The sequence below is a fragment of the Urocitellus parryii genome, chromosome 11, assembly GCF_045843805.1.
Source record: "Urocitellus parryii isolate mUroPar1 chromosome 11, mUroPar1.hap1, whole genome shotgun sequence".
Classification (NCBI taxonomy): domain Eukaryota; kingdom Metazoa; phylum Chordata; class Mammalia; order Rodentia; family Sciuridae; genus Urocitellus; species Urocitellus parryii.
The window spans coordinates 18,520,846-18,541,924 of record NC_135541.1 but is presented as its reverse complement, the minus strand read 5'-3'; the positions used below and the strand labels follow the sequence as shown (position 1 = coordinate 18,541,924).

The 21,079-nt window shown below is 61.8% G+C and overlaps 1 protein-coding gene across 1 annotated transcript; it reads left to right on the top strand.

Moving 5' to 3' along the window:
• Positions 1 to 1,333: 1,333 nt before the first annotated feature.
• Positions 1,334 to 18,617, top strand: Laptm5 (lysosomal protein transmembrane 5). The gene is made up of 8 exons (XM_026391697.2): positions 1,334 to 1,456; positions 12,150 to 12,243; positions 12,755 to 12,831; positions 13,716 to 13,844; positions 14,437 to 14,559; positions 15,689 to 15,784; positions 16,992 to 17,084; positions 18,218 to 18,617. The coding sequence occupies exons 1-8, from the start codon at positions 1,370 to 1,372 to the stop codon at positions 18,305 to 18,307; spliced, it is 789 nt and encodes a 262-aa protein (XP_026247482.2). The 5' UTR covers positions 1,334 to 1,369; the 3' UTR covers positions 18,308 to 18,617.
• The last annotated feature ends 2,462 nt before the right edge of the window (positions 18,618 to 21,079 follow it).

The following is a 21,079-nucleotide window of genomic DNA, read 5'->3' as shown; positions in this document are numbered from 1 at the left end:
CCCCCGCTTTGTGACCCTCTAGTTCCCCTGGCTTTGCAGATTTTCTCGTGGCCTTGGCTACCCAGCCAGAGGAGCCAGCATTCAAGCCCAGGCCAAGGGTAATCACTGCTCCGAGTCCCCTGCTGAGATGTTAGGGCTTAGCAAAACTCGTGAAGGAAAGAAACAGGCATGGAAATGAAGTAGGAGAGGGTCTGGCTGCATTTCCCAGGAACCCCAAACTTGCAGAGTCCTCTTGGTCTCATTGGTTGTCAGAAAAAAGTTAGATCAAGTCTACCAGCCTGGTTTTATGGGCACAACCAGGCAACTTTTGCCAAGGCAAAGGGGCTTAGAGACTTTTTATAACCTCTCCTGAGGCAGAAATGATGGGCTGCTGTGGTGTCCAATCCAAACTCCGTGATGCCATGGGAGGGCGGGGCTTCCCTGGGCTGTTTGCTATGTTGCCAGTGAGCGCCGAATTCCAACTTTCCCTAAGAGCCAGGGAGGAAAAGAACTCCCTGATTTCCTGTGTCAGGGAGGCTTGAGGCCCACAAGTGGGTTCCACGAGGTCTTCCAGATTGCCATGAGGAGCTACAGGTGAGTCGGAGGGAGAGCCCGGGTCTGGGTCTGACTCCAGGTGGCTTTCCCTAGGAATTCTCCTCCTGACCTAGTTGGGAATAATGGGAAGACCTCAGCTCTAGAAGTGACTTCTGGAAGCAGTCATTCTACTTCAAATCCTGCTCCTCCTTTGACTGGACAAATGACCTTGGACAAGTAATTTTCCCTCTCTGTGCCTCAGTTTCTTCAATTGTAAAATGGGGATGATAATAGCCCTTCCTTCAAAGGGTTGAGAGGAGGAGAGTGGGAGCTTATGCAGTGCATGCCTAGAACACAGGGCACCGTTGACTGGATGATGGCTTTCTCTACAGACAGACCTAGGTTTGAATCCTGTCACTAACTGCTGTGTGATTTGGGGCAAGTGCCTTGACCTCTCTGGACCTCTTTATTTTTTTTTATTTTTAAAAATTTTTTTTTTTTTAGCAATGGACTTGGCCACCATCCTGGCTTCCAGGGGTGGTGGTGAGCATCCAGGAAGTAGGATGTGTGCAGCTGCTTGCCTGGATCTGGCAAAGGGCAGGTAGGGAGGAATAGGGGTCCGCCTTCCCCCAAGGTCCCTGGGAGTGACGAAGGCTGACTGGGTCCTCTGAAGCAGGCTGCTGTCCTTCCCCGCCCACTGCAGAGCTGCCCGCCCTAGTTGTGACGACCTTGCCCCTGCCTGTCTGCAGGGCAGGACGGAAGTGAGGCGGGCAGCCTGCAGCTTCCCTTTTTCTGCCCTGCTCTAGGCGTTGGGCTCCTTCCCCCTCAGTGACTCAGAGGAGGGGACAGCGGCACCATGGCCCCACGCGCGGCACCCATCCGCCAGACCTGCTGCTGCTTCAATGTCAGGGTAGTCACCACTGCCCTGGCCATCTACCATGTGGTGAGTGTGCGGTCCCGGGGCGAGGCGCGTGTGCGTGTGTGTGTGTGTGTGTGTGTGCGTGTGCGTGTGCGCGTGTGTGTGTGTGTGTGTGCGTGTGTGTGTGTGTGTGTGCGTGTGTGGCGCCTGCTGAGCCCCGCCACCTCTGCCTGCCCCCTCTTTGCTGGACCCTGGGCATCCCTTCCAGCTCGGGGCCTCAATTCTCCCTGACAAATGGGGACCCTAGAGACTCCGATTCTTGCACTGGGCCTGGACAGGCTGGGCTGCGCAGGGTCTGGACATGGGCTGGACATGGGCTGGACACGGACTGTCCCCTTCGTGCTTCTTATGGGAGGGAGCCAAGCCCTCTCGGCCTAGGACTCAGCCCAGCCGTGGCCTCTGCCACCAAAGGGAGATGTTGGCCGGCTCAGCGACTGTGCGGCCAGCGGGAGTGGCACTGGGGGCTCCTCTCTGGGGGCTGCTGTGTGCTGACTAGCAGGAAGCCTTTGTCTTTGTCATCTCAGTGTGACTCTGGGCAAGTCACAGCCCCCAGAGTCAAGGCTCTTTCTTGTCTGGGGTGGCTGAAGTTTGGGGTCCTGTTCTGTCCTGTCCCAATTCACACCCTCCCCCGACTCTGGCCACACCCAGCTCCCCCAGACTCAGCGCCTTCCTGCCAGGGTGACTCAGGCACAGCCTGTGGCTAATAGTTCTCATCGGCCTGAAAGAACTTCCTCAAAATCAGCCTAAATCTGCAAGCCGCTCCGGCCTGCTGCACATCCTGAGACCTGGCTGCTTCAGCTGTGCTTGCAGGCAGCGTGGCCAGGGCTGTGGGAAGAGCTGGCCCTCAGGGCTGGTGCGGTCAATGGTTAGCACACAGCCTCGGGCCAGACTCCCGTGTATACATCTGGCCTCCCTGCTTCTGTACTGTGCAATCTTGGCCAACTTACTTACCTTCTCTGATTCCATTCTTCATCTAACCAAGGGGGATGAAAATAATAAGCAGACAATAATAGGGTCGCCGTGAAGACAAGGAGCTCATTTCTGCCGGGTGCCACACAGTTGCGTGTTTCACTGTTGATGGTGCTCCAACAGGGTGCTCCCTTTGGTTCTGAGAGGAGGGCAGAGGTTGTCCTGCTCAGCTCCCGTCCATGCAAGAGCTGGGAGTGGCAGGTGACACCTCACCTGTCCCCATGTCTAGTCTTTAGGGCCTTCAGTCTCTGAGACTCTGCAGTATTCTCAGAAGGACGGTGAGGTTTGCAGAGGTGTCCCTGCAGGAGGTCCCTGGGTCCTTCCCCAGCTCTGCCACTACCTGGTTGTGTGGCCTCAGCCACCTGTCTCTGATCTGTTTCCTCTTTAGAAAGTCCGAGGCGAGGGGGTGTTGACGGCCGGGTGCAGACAGCCCGTGTGGGGCGCCTGTGGGCAGGTGGGCCTGCGGTGGCCTGGGGGCCCGGCTCCGTGTTCCCTGGCGGCTGCTCTTCATTTCTGCTCATTGTCACCACGGGGGACTGCGGGCACGGGCAGCCGCTCCTCTGACTTAGAGAAGCGGGAAGCAGGCTCTTGTGTCGGCCTTCTGAGGTCTCGGTGTTGGTGGCCGCGGCGGGGAAAGGACTCACCAGAGGCAGACCTCAGGGCAGCGCGTCTCTTGAGGTCTCCTCTCAACCCTGAGGTCCTCACCTGGAAATGGTCCAGCTGCATCCAGTCCCCTTGCACAAACTGGAGAATGTGTGGGTCACTTCTCGGAGGTGGTGGCACTGCGGGAGGCGCAGAGTCTACCTGGATGGACAAGAAGCTGGCATGTCAGTGTGCGTGTGTGTGTGTGTGCGTGTGTGTGTGACAGTGGGGGGGGGGCTTGGGCAGGGCTCTATGGAGACCAGCCTGGGGGTTGGGGTCGAGAAGGTGGTGAGGGCTGTGAGTGACGAGCTATGAATCTGGACCTTCTTTATGGTGCATTATTGATGGCTGGGTCTGGAGAGTTCTCTGCTGAGAGGGGTGAGTGTGTGCATTGCGTGACCCGCTGCCAGCAGAGATGCTGCCCTCCCCATCAATCAGGGCCCCAGCCACGGGGGACAGTCACTCCCACTTGAGAACCATGCCTGTAATGTGAGCCACAGGGAGCCATGGAATGTTCCAGAGCCAGAGGAGGTGTGAGAACAGAGATGTAGCCTGCCGACTGGACGTCCTGTCCAGGAGCTTTGTTCTGGGCTGAGGTCCTTGGCTGACTCCAGCGGGGACGTACCTTTTTGGTCCCTTTCTCTTTCTGGGAAAGGCCAGGGGTCAGGGGCTGTCCTGTGGCCCAGCCATTGGTGGCAGGTACGTTGGCAGGACCTTGAACATCTGGATGGTGAAAGAGAAACTGTCATCCAGGTGTGCCAATTGCCATGTTGGTCGTCATCTGGAGCCAGCCATGAGTGACGATAGCGTACGTTGCAAGCTATTTGTGGACTTGGCCTCTCTGGGGAGAGTTAAATTGGGCCATTGACGTCCCGAGACAGCTTTACTGAGGCCCGGGGTGTCATTACGGGAAGGCTCTCTGGTGTCCAAGGGGGGAAAGCAAGTGCTGGGCTTCTGGGCGGGGAGGGGGGCGCCTTCCTTGGGAGATTTCGGTTTGTTTAGAGGATTCTCTGGGCACCTGAACTTGCACATAGAAGTCAGAGAACCTTCTTCAAGTCCAGGCTTGTCATCGACCCTACATGTCCTAAGTCAGTGGCAGGGGGTGAACCTCGGAGGGGACTTTCCTGGTGCCCTCTCTCCTGGCCTCGCCCCCCTGAGAACCTGGAATTCCATCCTTAACAGTGCACTGTCGGGTGGAGCCCCAGTCCTGCTGTGAGAAAACCCTGCGTGGACTTGACCGTGGGACAGGACGCGGCGCCCGGGGTCTGGCTGGGCTCTTCGGCGCTTCCGAGTTTCCCACATTTGGTACAATGAGCACGAGTGGACTCTTAAAGTCGACTTTTTATTTGGGAAGAGTTTTAGATGAAAAACGGTGAATCATAGTGAGAGTTCCCTGTGTCCTGTTCCCCTCCTGTCAGCGTCCCCCAGGGTACAGAGGTTTGTCCCAAGCGACGACCACAGTGGATACAGATTGTTAGCCAGGGTCCAGGTGTCGGCCACAACCTCCCGGCTTTTCCTGGCCTCCTTTCCTTCCAGGGTCCCCAGAGGGGCCCACCAGGATGGGGCGCGCAGCTGGCACACACTCCCGCTTCCTCTGGGCCAGGGCGGGTCTTGTTCCTCCTGGTCCTCGATGACCTTGGCTCTGAGGAGCACTGGCGGGCACTTCCTTGACTTGCCTCAACGCGGACTGGCCTGGTGGCTCCCTCACGATGGGCCCAGGGTACCGTGCTTTTGAGAGGAGACCACAGGTGTGAAGAGCCATCAGTGCCTCACACCAAGAGGACGTGTGACGGTGACCTTGACCGCCTGGCCGAGGCAGTGCCGTCAGCTGTCTCCTCCTGTTCCCTGCTGCGAGCGTGGGGAGAGAGTCGCTGTGGCCCACCTCGAGGAGCAGGGGCTGGGCTCAGCCTCCTGGAAGGCCAAGAAGCCATGCCCAGCCCCTGGGATCCCACGGTCCCTGTCCTCCCCACTTGTTATACACATTAGTGACTTCTTTGTCGGTGTCCGTGGGCACAGGGTGTTTACATTAGACTCTGGGTGGCACTCCATCCGTTCTGCTTTGCTGCTCAAGTTCTCGGCTTCTTAAACTGGGAAGAACAGTCAGCAGCCTGTTGTTTTAAGGGGAGTCCAATGCTCTGCCACCCCAGGAGCCCCGCCCAGGCCAGGGGACAGGCCCGGCTCCTTCTCGGCCTCTGCCCTCAAGGATTCCAGTCTGCCAAGGACAGCTGTGGAGTGGCCAGGGACAGTAGAGGGGCAGATGTGTGGGGACTCAGGAGAGGCTTCCGGAGGAGGCCTGGGTCCCGGGGAGGAGCAGGGCTTTGCCTGGGTGCCGGGACAGGGCGCAAGGGGGAGGGAGGGTCTGAGCGGAGGCCTGGTGGTGGACAAGAGGCTGTGGGGTGCTGGAGGAGCCAGGATGTCGGCCAGGCTGGCTGCGGAGGGACGGCCACCAGGTGTGGGAGGAGCGGGAGACACCCTGTCCCTCATGCCTGGGGCTTCGCAGCCAGCAGGAAGGGTCTGCTCCTCTTACTGGAGAAGACGCAGGCCCAGCAGGGCCTGACTTGCTCCAGCCACACAGGGGCGTGGGGGCCAGTTGCCTGCTCCAGGCCGCTGTTGCCCACACACATGAGTGGCCTGAGCTGCAAGCCGGGGAGTGGACAAAGAGATCCCTGGCCCTCCTGTGGCGGGAACCTGGCTGTTGGGAGGGCCCTCCCCGGCCTCCCCGGCCTCCCCGGCCTCCCCGGCCTCCCCAGCTCATTTCTTCTTTGCTGTCCTCTCCAGGCAGCTCCCTGGAGTCCTCTATGTGTCCTCGAACTTCCAGGCTCCTCCCTCTGCTCCGCTCTGGGGCCTGTGGTCCCTCGGACTAGAAAGCCAAGGCCCTCTCCGTCCCTCACTGACCCCAGGCCTCTGGCAGGCAGGTGCCATGGCTGCCTGGGCCTGGGTGTTCTTCTGTTGAATGAGGCCAGTGGTTTTTGCCTCCAGGTGACCCTTCCCAGGTGTGGCGCTGAGGCGACCCAGGTAGAGCAGGATCTGGCCGATGCGTGTCCTGAGTGGGCTGTGGGAAGCGACTGAGGGCCGCTCCCCTTTGAAAGAAAGCTTGTCTCCCTGAGGCCTCAAGCTCGGCCCCACCTGTCGGCTGGGGTCCCCGTGTGGGGTTGTTGGGGTCTGCCAGCCTCACGCCTGGTGTCGCTGGGCTGGACCCGGAGGCCTTGTTTTTGGCCTTCACAGCTCTGAGCCCTTGTGGGGGGGCTGGTGGGGGGGGTCTCTCCCCAGGGACACAGCTGAGTTTGCACACTCACCTCCAGGGGGTGAGCACCAGCAGGACCCAAGGGGCTCTGGGGTGCTATGCAGCGGGGCCTGCTGCACTAGGCCTGGGGTCACTTCCCTGTGTGACTCTAGCTAGGACAGGCCAGACCCCAGGCTAGGCCCCTGTCCTCTCCCCACTTCATGGTTCTCAGTCCCAAGGTCAGAGGAAAGGGGAGTCTGGGAATGGCAGGAGGGTGGTGGCCCCAGGGGTCAGGGGTCACCTTAGCTGGAGGAACCACTGCTGTCAGAGGGGCACAGCTGGAGAGGCATCAGCCCAAGGTGTCCCCCCAGGTGGAGGCACTGGGCCCACTGAGGTGGCCCGCAGCTGGAGGGCAGGGCTGGTCCCCACAGAGGCTTCTCTATCTTCGCCCCAGTTCTGAGCTCCCCAGGAAATGAGGCTTTTATTTTGAGCCTAGAGCAGCCACCCAGAACCAGGGCCTGGCTCTGAGCTCATGCTGCCTGAGGCAGCGGGTGCAGACACCCCAGGGGGGCAGGAAGCGCATGCGCAGCCTCAGCCTGCTCAGGCCGCTCAGGACAGGGCCCAGGTCCCTCTCAGGCTCACGTTCCTCCCCTGGTGTCCCACTTGTCAGCATAGATGTGACAACCGCCCCCAGCCTCCATTTTATAGAAGAGGAAACAGAGGTTCAGGGAGGCCAAACAACTTCTCAGCTAATGGTAGATAAAGAACAAGAGCCCGGGGTCCTCTTCTAGAGGGAGACAGGGGAGGGGCAGTCTTCTCAGCAGCAGTGGGGCAGGGTCCCTGTCACACCCAGGGGGAGTCTTGTTCTTAAAACACAGAGACCACACACGAAGGCTTGGGTTTAATTTCACCTGCAAAGTGGGGGAAAGTGAGAATTTCAGAAGAAGCTGCCGCGGCGGGAGGAGGGCAGCGGGCCCAGGGCCTGGCGTCCAGCCACCCACCGCTAGGGTGGTCTTGATATGGTTCTTGCCGTTACCACGGGTCTTTTCTCTGAAGATAAATAGGGAAGCGATGGTTTTAGGCGACTGTTTGTGGGGTGGACTTTCAGGGAGGGGAGGCTTTGGGCCAAGGCTGGAAACTATCTCTGAGCACCCAAATGGCTGCCCATGGAGGAAGATGTGAGGAACCACCCTCCTCGGGCAGGCGGCCTTGCTGCGCAGGGCAGGGCGTGGGCTGGCACTGGCCGTTTCCTGTGCCCGTGCGGTTGGCCTCTGGCCTGTCCAAGCTCATCCAGCCTGCTCTGCTGCCCTCAGGGCCTTTGCACCAGCCCTGGGTCCTCCGGGAGTGCTCCTGCCAGCCCCCCACTCCCAGCCACACAGCTGAGGACCTACTGTGCACACGTCTCTCAGTTTCCCGGATGCTCCTCACACTCTGGCCTCTGCTGGGGCCGAGCCTCTGCCTGGAAGGCCCCTCCGTTGTGCCTGGGGAGATCTGTGAGACTGGCTTCCTCTGGGGCGCCTTCCGTGGGCCCCTCTCCAGACCCTGAGCTCTCCTGGGTCCCCGAGCCCTGCATGCTGGGTCCCTGTGTGTCCTGTGCTCTGATCTGAGTCATCTAAAGCTTGGCTTGATCCGTCTCCTAACCACTGGGGCCAGGCACCTGGTAGGTCCAGCCGATCTAGTTTATCTTCTCATTTTTGTAAACAGTTAATCATTTCCTGGGCAAGCGCGGAGACACCCCGGATGCTACCTTGAAAAACTCACCGAGGTGCGCACCCCTCAGAACTCTGAGAAGTGGCACAGGGTAGCCCCGGGCCCAGGCTCCTCCAGGGCACTGCCTGCCTGCCCCCCTCCACCGAGGCGCGGCCCGTGAACCCCGGGCTCTGGGCTCTGGCCAGCCTCAGGCTGCGAGTCCCACTCTGTGCCCTGGCGGTTCCCGCTGCTGCCCTGTGACACGGTGGGAACCAGCCTGATTGGGGGGGGGGGTGGCTTGGGGCTGTTTGGGACTCTGACACATGGAGCTGGCTGGTCCCCGGGGCCTGGTCTGGTGGCTGTACACAAGTACCCTGGCTCTCAGCCCATCTTTCTGAATCACTGTCTGTGGTGGCAGACAGATGTCACCTCATGTGCCCCTTATTACCACTCTCCAAGGTGGCGAAGGTGGGGAACCGAGGCCTGGAGCAGTAAAGTGACTTGGGGAGGACCACATGGGCATCTGAGGCTGCCTTGGGGTTCTCCCCGTGGCACAGGAGCCCTGGGGTCCGGTAGCGAGGGGACAGTCAGTCTCAGGAGGGTGGGCCTGGTGAGGAGGCTGCAGAGGAGAGGGCCACGTCCCTGGGGCACTGGGGCCTCTGGCTGAGCTGTCGTTGGTGTGACGCCCTGGACGGGGCAGCGCGATGGGATCTGGGTGGCTGGGGAGATAGAGCTGGGGGGAACGCCTCCACACCCCCCCCCATGCCCCTGATGAGCGGCGACAGGAAGCAGGGCCAGGAGGGGCCCCCCCAGCCCCCACGCACCTGGCTCCTGCATCCTCCTCCAAACAAAGCAGGATGGGCAGCTGCTGGAGGTGGGCAGGGCCACGGTCACCACCCAAGGGCCAAGTGTACAGCAGCCCTGGAGGCTGAGGCCCTCCCTGTGCGGACCCGGACCCGGGGCGCTGGCGGAGCTGCGGAGGGGGAGGTGGGCACAGGGGCGTGGCCCTGGGCGCCCTTGGCAGGCTGTGCCCTCTGCAGGTGGGCGGAGCCGGGCCCCTGGCAACTTCCGCCCAGTTGCGCAGGTGGAGTCTGTGGTCCTCCTGCAAAGCTCCTTGCAGGCAGCTGCGGGAGTATCCCCTAGCGGTGGCACAGGGCGAGTGTCCCCTGACAGCTGGGGCCTTTCTCTGCAAGTTTTAGCCCCCACCAGTCGCAGGGTCTCTGGCGCCTCCTGTGATACGGTGGGGGTTGGGCCCGGGCAGGACCAGCACAGCGGCCTGACTTCCGTCCTCCGCAGAGGGGACTGGCCCTTGAACCCCAGCATTGGGGAGCTTGATGCCACCACCCCGACCTGCAAGGTGTCATTACGCCATCCATCACGACGGCAGCTGACAGCAGCAGCAGTATCTTCCCCGCTGACCTGTGGCTACCTACTGTCTCCCAGGATGTCCACAGGCGTCACTACCTCACTGCCACCACTGCCACACCCAGTGTCACCGCTACCACCAAACATTCCCAGTGTCCCACGATGGTCACCAGTGGCCACACCAACTCCAGCAGCATCACTGCAGCCACTGTCACTCCCAACAGGCCACATCCCAGCCACCCACCAGCACCTCCCCAGGGGCCCTTGGCCGCTCCACTCGGCCCCTCCTCCCACAGCCTCTTCTTTGGGCTCAAGCTGTGGGTCTCCTGGAGACACCAGGAAGAGAAACAGAGATCTCCTGCCTCCCGGCCACTTCCCCCTGCTCGGCTTAGGGAACGGGAACTGAAACACGGAGAACAGAGGGAAGAGGTGGAAAGCGGAACAGGGAGAGGAGAGAGAAGGGGCAGCCGGCCAGGTGGGGACAGCAGCCTGAGCCCGGATTTGGAGTCAGGAGGGCTAAGCTCATTTGACTCAGCAGGCCTTGCTGTGTGACCTTGGCTGGTCACTGTCTCTCTCTGGGCCTCACTTCCCCCCTGGGAACATCACCCTCTCAGGTAGGAGACATCTTTCCTGGAAGGGTCCAAACATCCATACTGCCTGGCCCCTGGGCCTTTGCACATGCTGCTCCATTTCCTGGAATGCTTTCTTGTCTTCTCGGTTGGAAACTCCTACTCTCCTTCAGAGCCTTGCTCAAGGGTTGAGCAAAGAGGGTGGAACTGTCTCTGAGTCGTCCAAGCAGCAGTGATCTGTCCCTCATCAGGGACCCTAAGCCCCCGTGTGTCCCTGTTGTGGCTCTTAGAATACTCATTACCCCTGGGTCCTCTGAGACTGTGACATCTACAGGCCGGGGTGGGCGGATGGAGTTGAGGGTGCTCAGTGCTCAGAGAGCTTACAAGGAGTGAATGGATGCCCATGTACAGGATGGCGCTGCCCGCAGTGCCCGCCTGCTGCACCTGCCGTTGACCTCGCAGTGACCCTGGGAGGCCTGGCGGGATCCTCCCACTCCCTGGTGAGAGTGGAGGCCTGGCCTTAGTGGCTTCTCGGTAGCAGAGCATGGGCTGGGCCCAGGGCCTCCCCCGCCAGCATCTCGGGGCCTGGCCCAGCTGCCCCGGGCTCAGGGGAGCATGCTGTGTCCAGTAGACCCCAAGGGCTCCAGGGGAGGCCGAGGGCCGTGGCCTTGGAAATCGAGGCCTGGGGCTTCTGGGCCTCCCCGTCAATGGGGGCCAACCTGGGGTCCAGCCCTGGGATGGCGCTTGCCCCCTCAGAACTGCAGTGAGACCAGGAGGAGGGGACGGGCTCTGTCCTCCCCTGGCTCTCCTGTAGGTGCTGGCCACCGCCACACCTGCTGTCCACTGGGGCTGCTCTGGGCCTCCCGACAGGACCCCGCCCTCCTGGTTCCTGCGGCACCAGGTAGAGCGGCCCCTGGAGTGAGCCCGCAGCCCCCGGCCCCCGCGGGCCCCAGCTCAGTGCTCTGCAAATGCCACGCGGTGGTGGGTCCTCCCTGGGCCTGCCAGGCTTGCTTTCCAGATGAGAGAATTCTGTGAGGGAAAGTGACCTGCCCAAGGTCACATAATGACTTTCTCAGTCTGGCTTAGGATCGACTCATTGTCACCCTTCTGTGCTGTGTCTTTGGGACCCCCTGAGAGGATGTACTGTGGCAGGAAGACAAATCGAGATCTGTGTCTGAGCTAAAAAAAACCGCACAGTCAGCAGGGGGAAACAGATGGTGGCTGTCTGGTTGCTGTTGGCTGAGCACGCGTTGACGGTGCAGGGACACTAGAAAGTCAGGGCAAACTTAGGCTATATTAATAGAGGTAGAGCACCCATTACAGTGGAGGGGATAATCTTGTTCTCAGCGTGGGAAGATTGCTCCTGGAGAATTGTGTGCTTGTGTGTGTGTGTGGGGGGGGCTGCCGGGACACGACACAGGGACTGATGTGAGGCCCCTGGGCTAGAAGCATTATCGTGGAGGTTGTGTGGCGCAGGACCCCTGCATGGGCCCAAGGGCCCTCCAGATTTCAGTTTTGTGGCTGGGCTTCATTCAGCTGCTGGCAGGGCCACCCCGGCACTCGGCCATCGGCTGGGCCCTTTCTCCACCATTCTCAGCAAGGTCCCTGAGGGGACGGGGTCTCATTCAATAGATGCCACAGCCACAGCCAGAGCTGCAGCAGAGAGGGGACCTTCCCCGCCTGGGCCTGAGGCTGGTGGCTCGGTGCTGACAGTCTGTCCCCGCCCGGCCCACGCAGCCCTTTGGAGCAGAGGTTCTTATTGTCCTCATTTTGAAACGGTGGGGCATCTGGAGATTCAGGGACCAGGTGCCCTCCAGGGCTGTCCCAGGCCTGTGTGGATGACTCTGGGAACTTGGAGCTCAAATAAGACCCTGTGATGCCCAGAGCCTCTGGTACCCTTGTCCCCAACCCCCACCCCGACCTTCAGCCGTGGCAGTGTCCCCGGGAGCAGGGCTGGTCTGGGTGCTCTCGGGGCTCCTCATTTACGACTCACAGAGGCCTCTTGAGGTGGCTGCTAGTGTCAGCCCCATTTTGCAGACGAAGAAGCTGAGGCACAGAGAGGTCAAGCAACTGGCCCAGGGTCGCAGATCTGGGAAGAGGAAGGACCAGGATCATAAGCTTGAGCTGTTGCTCTGTGAAGTCCACTCTGCCTGGGCCTCACCCCAGGACCCCTGCCCAAGGCCCCTGACCGTGCTGTACTGGGCCAGAGGGGCGGTGGGGAAGCCGTGCCAGCGGCCGACTGCCCTCTCTCCTGCCCCAGATCATGAGTGTCCTGTTGTTCGTGGAGCACACGGTGGAGGTGGCCCGCGGCAAGGCCTCCTGCAGGTTCTCCAAGACCGTGTACCTCCGGATCGGTAGGTCCAGGGACGGGGTGGGCAGAGGAGGGAGGGGAACTGGCCAGGGGCCGTCGGGAGGGGTCTGGGGTCCTGCCACACCCTCTCTGATGACCTCGCCAAACCCCTCCCCGGGCGCCCCTGCCACTCCCCTGCCCTCAGGGATGCCCTCCTGTGGCCCCCGAGTCTGGAGCTCCCTGCAGGGGCCGCTGCGCCAGGCCTCGGGGGTGCTCCCTGCGGCTCATCTCCCCGCCACACCACACCCCGACCCACCCCTGCACCCCAGCTCGTGGCCCACTCTGTCACTCAGTGTCCCTCTCCAGGGACACCTGCAAGGGCCTCTCCCGACTAAAGGCGACCCCGGCCAGCCCCCAGCCCACCCCGGCTGCACGGTCCTGGCCGTCTGTGTGGCCCCAGTCCTCAAGGTGGGGTGCAGGGCCTGGGCCCCCTGTTCCCGCTCCTGTGCCCTCACCGGGGCACTTGGACGGGACTTGGTCCCGAGCCCCGGCCTCACAGCCCCCTCGCCTTGCAGCCGACCTGGTGTCCAGCTTCCTGCTCATCGGCCTGCTCTTCCTCATCAGCCTGAGCCTGCTGCTCGGCGTGGTCAAGGTGAGGGGCAGCGGGAGGGAGGGCGGGTGGGCGCCAGGAGTCCCGTTGCCCACCCTGCACCTCTGCTGGGCCGTGCAGCTGGCTGCCCAGTGGGTGGGGGCGCCTCAGGAGTGCCCAGCCTCACCGTGGGCTCCTCCTAGCTGTGGGAGCCCCCGCCCTGTGGGGCTCCCTGGTGGGTCGGGTGCCTGGCTGCTGTGCTGACCCGGCGCTGGGGAGCAACTGCCCACTGGCCCACATCTGGCTGAGCTGCCAGGGCGGGAAGAGGAGGGGGTGTGGCTTGGAGTTGTGGGGAGCAGGAGATGAGCTTGTGAAAACCCAGAGTGGGACCCAGGTGCTGGGACCTCCCAGATAGCTCCGTGTCTCACTGGGGAGGAAGGAGCGAGCTTGCGGCCCAGGGTGGAGAGAGAGGCTCCCAGGCCCTGGCGAGGTGGGGTGGGGGACGGAGGCAGACCACCTCCTGCGGAAGAGGACCCGCCCTGGTCCCCTGGCCCTGGAGAAGCAGGAAGCCCATCTCGCCACAGTATCCCCAGGAAGAGGGCCCATCCTGTGCAGGGGGCGGCCTGGGCACTGGGACAAGCAGAGGGGGCCAGTGGCCCTGCCTGAGACGCTGCTGTCCACCCTCATGGACCTGCTCGCTCTCGCAACCCAGGCTCCAGGGACCTCCTCACCTCACGGGGCGGCTACGGGGGCCTCGGCAAGACCCACGTGAGACTCCAGGAAGCCACTCCTGTTGTGACTTTGTTCCCAGCTGCATCTGCACAGCACGGGGGCAGAGTAGCGGGAATCTCGTCATCCAGGGAGGAAGGGGCGCATGGGGACATCAGCTTGTGGGACAGTGCCGGCTGCATGCCGGGCCACCTGACAGCACGGGGTCTGCCTTTCAGAGCCGGGAGAAGTACCTGCTGCCCTTCCTGTCCCTACAAATCATGGACTTCCTGCTGTGCCTGCTCACCCTGCTGGGCTCCTACATCGAGCTGCCCGCCTACCTCAAGTTCTCCTCGCGGCCCCAGGGGGTGAGTGCCCGCCCCACCCGGAGGCGAGGGCTGGGCTGGCGAGGGCAGGAGCCCCCTTCCTGGTGGTGCCATTGAGCAAGTCCCCAACCCCCAGCCCCCCAGCCCCTCGCACCATGGCCCCGGGTTCTCTCTGGAGGTGAAGCCTGGGTGGAGCCAGTGCGTGGGGTTGGGTCTGCACCAGGAGGAGGCATGCGTCCTTCTCAGCCCCAGTCCCAGTGGTCCCTCCTTTGGGACCAAGTCAGAGAAGGAGAGGACAGTAACCAGTGAATGGCACAGGAACGCGGCCATGGCTGGCCAGGCTTGCTCCTGCTGAGGTCACTCATCACACTGTGCTGGATTGTCGCTCTGCAAGAGGCCGGGGGTCCTGTCACGGAAGGGCCCTGGTCTGCAGCTGAGAGAGCCTGCTGGAGTTCTGGGTCTGCCGCCAGCCCTTGCTGTGACCACGGGGGCCTCTCCCTGGGTTCCCTGGGGACTGGAGGGTCACTGGGCTCTCCTACTGAGACAGTCTCTCAGGAAGAGCCCACAGGTGCCCCGCAATGATCTGGCTTCTGCTTGCTGGTCTCCATTCTTCCCTCTGATTTGCTTTCCCAAGGGCCCCTCGAAGGTCCCCCTGATGACCCTGCAGCTGCTGGACTTCTGCCTGAGCATCCTGACCCTCTGCAGTTCCTACATGGAAGTGCCCACCTATCTCAACTTCAAGTCCATGAACCACATGGTGAGTCTGGGGCAGAGGTCCATGCCAGCTCACTGGCTGTGTGGCCTGGGGCAACTTACTTGGCCTCTCTGTGCCTCCAGGCTTGGGTTTCCTGGGAGGAAGGTTCTCGTGTGTGATTCACTGAGGGAGCCCACTCAGGAAGAAACTTGGACAAAGTGCGAGAAGCAGGTGCCAGGAAGGACAGGAGCCAGGCAACCGTGTGGCCATGGGAGCGGCCCTGCTGGTCCCAGAGGGAGGCCTGGATTGTTAGTGGCACCACAGAAATAGCACTAGTTTTCCTTTTCCTTTTTTTTATTGTCACCTGACAAATGGTCCCCAGACATCCCCTCTAAAGCACTTACCGTTTCCCCTGTGAGGATCAGGAGGTGGGGAGCAGGTTGTTCCGACCCAGGGCCCCTCAGGGTGCGGCAAGATGTCGGTTGGGTTGTGTGGACCCTGAGGACCTGCGCCGAGAGGGCTCCCCATGGCCACCGGTGCTCTGCCCGGGCCCAGCCATGAATCTTGCTAGGCTGCTGCTTGCCCAGATGGCACGGCTGCTGGTTCCCCTCCACCGCGGCCTGGCAGGAGAGCAGCAGGAAGTGGCAGCGTCTTTCATGCCTGTGTCAGATGTGGGACAGTCATGTCTGCCACATTCTGCTCATTAGAAGTGCGTCACCAAGACCAGCCTGCACACCAGGGCAGAGGACGGAGCTCTGCAGGCAGATCCCGCCCGAGGCGTCTCCCCAGGGCCAGACCCCTGCGCCAGTTGGTCACAAGCTAGGAGTACCAAGGGCCAGGTGGCTCCTACCCGCCCAGAGGGCACAGGGTGGCCTGCCCGGCTGGGAAGGGACCACAACTGCAGCCACACCTGCTTCCTAGGTTTGCCGGCCACCACTCGGCCGAGGCCGTCAAGTGGCCCAGGTGCCCCCGTCTGGGCCGTCCTTGCCCTCCCTGCTTTGTCTAGCCCTCTGGCCCACCTGGCCTCCTCGGGGATGTGCCCGCTGCCCCGCTCCTCTGGCGGCCTCGGGGCGAGGCAGACCCCCGTGGGTGAGGTAGACCCAGAGGGCTCGGGCCTCCCTGTCCTGCCCAGACGGTTCCTGCGGGAGCTCCTGAGGCCCCGAGGTGCTGATGGGACCCGACTCTGTTGCAGAATTACTTCCCGAGCCAGGAGGGCTTGGCCCACAGCCAGTTCATCAGGACGATGGTCATCTTCTCCGTCGCCTTCGTCACTGTCCTGGTCCTGAAGGTGAGCGGCCGGGTCTGAGGCTCAGCTGAGGCGTTCAGTGGGCCCCTCCTCACCCTCCCTGCTTTATCTGGCCCTCTGGCCCACTTGGCATCCTTGGGGACGTCCCTTTAGAGGACACAGGTCTGCAGGGGCCCCCTGTGTCAGATGTCAGGGCCTCAGTGTGCAGCCAGAGCGCTCTGCTCCAGCCACTGTCTCGGATCAGGCTGGGACAGACTTGCTTGGAGCCGTGGTGGGTCTTCAGCAGGTCGTGGCTCTCTGGGGGGTCTCATCTGCAGTGGGGGCGTCTGTGTCCTGCTGGACCCATAGCACAGTGTTAAGTGAGTCAGAAGTCACCGTGCAGATGGGACCTGGGGTCATATGAGTAGAGGTTTGGTGGGGAGAAAGAAGGAGGGGAAGGGTCTCCTCAGGGGCAACAGGCCCACGGCAGAGACTAGCTCCCCCGGACAGAACTGCACTCCTTTGAACATTCTCTCTGGGAGGGGACAGTAGCTTCCCAGTGGCAGGCAAACAGGTGAGGGGCGTGAGTGGCTTCAAGGTGGAGCCGAGTGGGGAGTGACATTGTGTGCCCCACTGGAGACCCGAACTCCAGCCCAGTCCCTCCTTTCTCTCTTCTTCAGAATGGGCTCGGGGCTCGTTCTCGCCCCATGGTTCCTGGGTGGCTGCTGGCCGCCCGCGGAGCTCCCTGGCCCTTCCCCCTCCTGCTCTCACTCCTCATCATCTCTGTTTCTGTGCCATCCAAGTCCCACCAAGGGACCTGCCAGGTGGCAGGGCTGGGGCTCTTCCATGGAGCAGTTGGGGTGTCTCTTGTGGCCCAGCATGTCCACCCTGAGCCCTTCCTGGTCCTTCCTCCCACGGCTGAGAGGACGCTGGGGCCTGCTCAGCCGATGGATCCTCCGCACACCTCCCCCCTCCTCCTGGGTCTCCGTGGACGGGCACAGGATGCCTGCTTCCTAACTGCTCTCTCTCGAGTTGGGCTGGTCCTCTGGGGAGTGAGCCCCTTGCCCGGGGTGGTCAGGGACCTGCAGGGCCATCGCCAGTGCGGCTGGAGGGCCCACCCTGCCAGGCCCCTGGCTGGGTGGTGGCAGTGGGGCACCAGCTGCCTGGCGAGGATCCCCAAAGCAGGGGTCTGGGTGGCAGCAGTGGGCCATCGCCTTCTGGGTTGGGGCAGGCGGGTCGGGGAGCGCAGCCTGACCCTGCTCCTGTCCAGGTCTACATGCTCAAGTGCGTGTGGAGATGCTACAGACTCCTGAAGTCCGTGAACTCGGCCGAGGAGAGGGGCGCCTCCAAGACGCTCCCGAAGGTGAGCTGGGCCGAGGGGGGCTCTGCCGCTCTCTCACTGTGCCGTTCGGGGCCAGTACCTTTCCCTCTCTGGGCCTCAGTTTCTGCACTTGAAGATAAGGGTGGGACAGAGGGTCGTGAAGCTGTCAGTTCTGAAGGTCTGAGTAGGAGTCTGCCTGCCCCTGAGCTTCATATCCAAACTTGGGGTGCAGAGAAAACCCAGATTCCTGTCCTGGAAGCGGGTGTGGTCCAGAGAGAGCCCGGACTCAGAGACACAGGCACGACTTGGGGTGAAGACAGGAAGAGCAGCAGGCACTTCTCGGGTGTCGGGGAGGCTTCCTGCAGAAGGGGGCTCTGGCCCAGTCTTCCTTGCTTCAAGGGTACAGGGAGCTGGGAAGGGGCTTCAGTGGGGGACCGAGCGTGCTCAGGAGCAGCGGGTGAGGAGCCGCCATGGGCACGCTCCTCGTGTGCAGCGGGATCATACTTCTCTTTATTAAGAGAAGCTTGGTTGCAAGTGGCAGAAACCTAACCCAATCTGACTTAAGTGAAAAAGGGAACTTTCCAGATCAAAGGACTGAGAAGTCCACCGTGGGTCTGGCCTAGGCCTGGTCCTGACGCCAGGATCCTCCATCGTTTGACTCCGCTTTCCTCAGTGCTGGCTTTGTTTCCAGGCAGCGTTTCCCTTGTGGTGGCAAAGTGGCTGCCAGAACCCATAGGCCTACATCCCGCTTTCAAGAGGAGTGTATCTGATTGGACCAATTTAGGTCACATGCTTTTCTCCAAACCAATGGCCATAGCTAGGGGGATGGCATTCTACTTTGGCCAAGCAAGCCCAGGCCACAGACCCACCCCCAGGATCTGGAGGATGGTCCAGCTCTTTGGAAAACGAAGGGACTAAGAATGTTTCCTCAAGGAAAATGGCGCCTTGTCATCAAAACATGGGAACTCCTGGCCGAATGGGCAACACATGTATCCACTGTGGGGACAGAGACCCCATCCCAGGCAGGCAGTGTCTAGCGCAGGGTGAGCGCCGAGTCGCGCTGGCCGGGATGAGCAGCGTCATTTGCCAGAGGTGGGGGCTGGGGCCCCTCCACTGCGGTTGGAATCGTGGTCCTTCCTGACCACAGTCAGCCCCCTTCTCTCTGTCCCTCCCAGGTGGTCCTGCCGACCTACGAGGAAGCCCTTTCTCTGCCTTCCAAGTCTCCTGAGGGGGACCCCGCGCCACCCCCGTACTCAGAGGTGTGACCCTCGCCAGGCCCCGGCCCTGATCTGGGCCCAGCTGTCTCATCATCTGCTGCTTTGCTTTGGTGGCCCTGGTGGACCACCGGCCGACTTCAGGACAACTGCTGTGTCCCCTCGCTGGCCTGCTCCCCCTGCGGGCCCCAGGCACTCTCCCTTGGGTCAGGCTGAAGGCCGCAAATCGAGCCCAACAGCTCTGCTTACGTCCACCAGCAAGGAGTCATTCTAGACGACTGGTCGCTCTGAATGTAGTGAGTCAGCCTGACCCAGCAGCTGTCAGACACAAGCACGTCAGTCAGTCAGCGAAATAAATTGGTCAAACCACAGTCCATTGGTCATTTATAGGATGGGTCTGTGACCATCCCCAGTGAGGCCCCCGTCTCCCCTCCATCTCTGTAAAGTCAGTTTCTTCACAGTTTGCTTAGACCATCAAGCAGCAGCAGCCCAGCTGTCACCCAAAGTCGTGATAGAACAGTGATAAAGTTTGATCAGGTCACTCAGTCCAAACTGACCCAAGGTCGGTGACCCACTCTGGCCAGTGTAGTCCCCCGCGGTGAATGCTCGTTAATTCAGATGAGAATCCCCGGTCGCCCTGAAGCTGTCAGGAAACAGGGGCTCAGGATCACGACTCTTGCTGGAGTCGTCACTACCTGCAGTCAGACGCTAGCCCCCGGCGTCCCTGGGCCCAGCCTGGTCACATCTCAGTGGATTCCAAGCAAGGGTCACCTTGACCACAGTCCAGCTGCCAGGCTGTCCCGCTGCCAGGCTGGGCCCCTCCAGGTACCTGTGGTCCTGCAGAATACAGCCCTGAGATTGTCACATCCACCTGCTGAACTTGGGTGGGACGGGCAAACCCTTGAGGGCCCGGACGTTCCATGGTGGCAGTAGGAGGTTCCCCGGGAGCTGCCCCACACTGGAGACGCTGCAGAGGCTGCGGCCACACCACGTGCCATCGCTCAGCATGTGACTCCCAAGAGGTTTCACTAGAGCAGCCAGAAGCTCCGCCCTGCCCCTGTGGCTCGTGGCAGGAGGTGTAGGACGGGCGAGGACCCCCTGCCTCTGTCACTCAGGTACACACACACACCTATTCCACTGAGGAGCCCCCTGGGCCACGCCCACTGAGTGCCAGGACCCAGCACCAACACTGACCAGGTGAGAGCCCCATGTCTCCAGGTCAGGTGGGGGCTCCACACACGCAGAGCACCCTCCTATCCTGTGGGTGGCTTGCCTCCAGTGACAGACTGTGCAGGGGACGGATCCATTAGTCACTGTGACAGCCCAGTGTGGACACCACGCACGGAAAGTCTGAGTCTCAGGCTCCTGAGGGCCAGAGCAGCCTCCTGAGAAGGCTCCCAGGCCAAAGGGAGAGTGGGCAGCAGGAAGCCAAGCTGTCGTAGGCGGTGGCTACAACATGGCTGTGTGTCCCGGGGACCAGGGGATACAGATCCGCAGGGCCGCTCCTTGGGGTGCCAGTGTGGAGGGAGGGGAGGGCATCCTAAAAGAACTCACAGGAGGAAGATGTTTGTAAGCAACAGAACCCTTAATGAACCAAGTCGATGACCCCCAGAAGATGATGCCGAAAGATGGCCATGTTGCTTCTTGGCTCTCACCACACATGACAAGTCCAGGAATTTGGACTTCAGGCCTGGCTGGATCCAAGAGTGAAAAATTTCTGCTGTGTCTTCTCTCTTGCCATCTCCACTCGGGTGGGGAAGGACTGCCTCAGAGAGGAGGGGCAGTGTGAGCTCAGACCTGTCCCCATGTCACAGGACACCAAAACAGCCTTGGATGTCATGCCCAGGACCATGTCAAGGAGCCAGTCCTGGGATGGGGGCGTCTTTGCAGGGCTTTGACCAAGGAAGTCCCCGGTGGAGATTCTTTTTAGGAAGGAAGTGATGGAAGGCTGGGGCACATGCGCAGGCTGGGGCCGGCGTCCTGCTGCAGGGTGGCAGAGGTGGGGGTGGGAGGTGTCGCCAGCCCCCAGCTCTCCTCGGATGGTGGGTGTAGTTTTCTCCAAGGGCCTCCTGTTCTCCATCAGATCCCCGAGCAACTGACAAAGTGTGACTCTAAAAGACACAGAGAACCGGGGCTCAGAGCTATGGAGGGACGTCCCGAGGTCACAACTGTCAGAGATTAGACTCAAGGCATCTCCCTGCCCCGGGGGAGGCTGTGGGGAGGCTGGACCTCTCTCTCCTCTGTGAGGCTTTTCGCCTCCTAAAGATCCGTACGAGAGGCCCCTGCTCCCAGGGAGCACCCACGAGTGGAGATTCCCAGCAGGGGTCACAGGAAGAGGGGTATTGGCCTTGCCCCCACCTTGTGTCCTGTTGAAGGGACCAAGGGGCCTTGGCTGTGTGTCCTGAGGACCAGGAGACTCCGGGCTCCCGGATGTGACTGCCCTGTCCTCCCCCACCCCCACTGCTGGCCGGGAGCCCGGGGGCAGGCTGGGCTCTATGGTGGGATTGTGTCCTGTGGCCAGGCAGCTGGGAGGGGGCCGGCGGGGAGCAGGAAATAGCTGGGTTGGGGGAAGTCCGAGGCGCTGGCCAAGCCAAGCGGGCCTGCGATCGCCTGGGCGGCCCCCGAGGGCCCTATCAATGCCCCGCTTGAGGCTCACACAGGGGCCCTTTGACAGGGACCCCCCGAGGGCCTGTTTGAGATGGACGCCCGGAAAGGCCCTGGCCCCAGGAGAGCGGGCCTCAGGCTGGCGGGGCGGGCGGGCCTGGCTGTCTCGGGGAGGGAAGAGAGTGGCCCAGGTTAACCCGGCTGCTGAGCAGAACCGCA

What these genes read in the sequence shown, in the direction of transcription:
- Laptm5 (XM_026391697.2), top strand. Translation starts at nt 1,370, where the DNA reads ATGGCCCCACGCGCGGCACCCATCCGCCAGACCTGCTGCTGCTTCAAT. An exon ending in CCCTGGCCATCTACCATGTG is followed by an intron (nt 1,457 to 12,149) that starts GTGAGTGTGCGG and finishes CTCCTGCCCCAG; the next exon opens with ATCATGAGTGTCCTGTTGTT. An exon ending in TCACTGTCCTGGTCCTGAAG is followed by an intron (nt 15,785 to 16,991) that starts GTGAGCGGCCGG and finishes GCTCCTGTCCAG; the next exon opens with GTCTACATGCTCAAGTGCGT.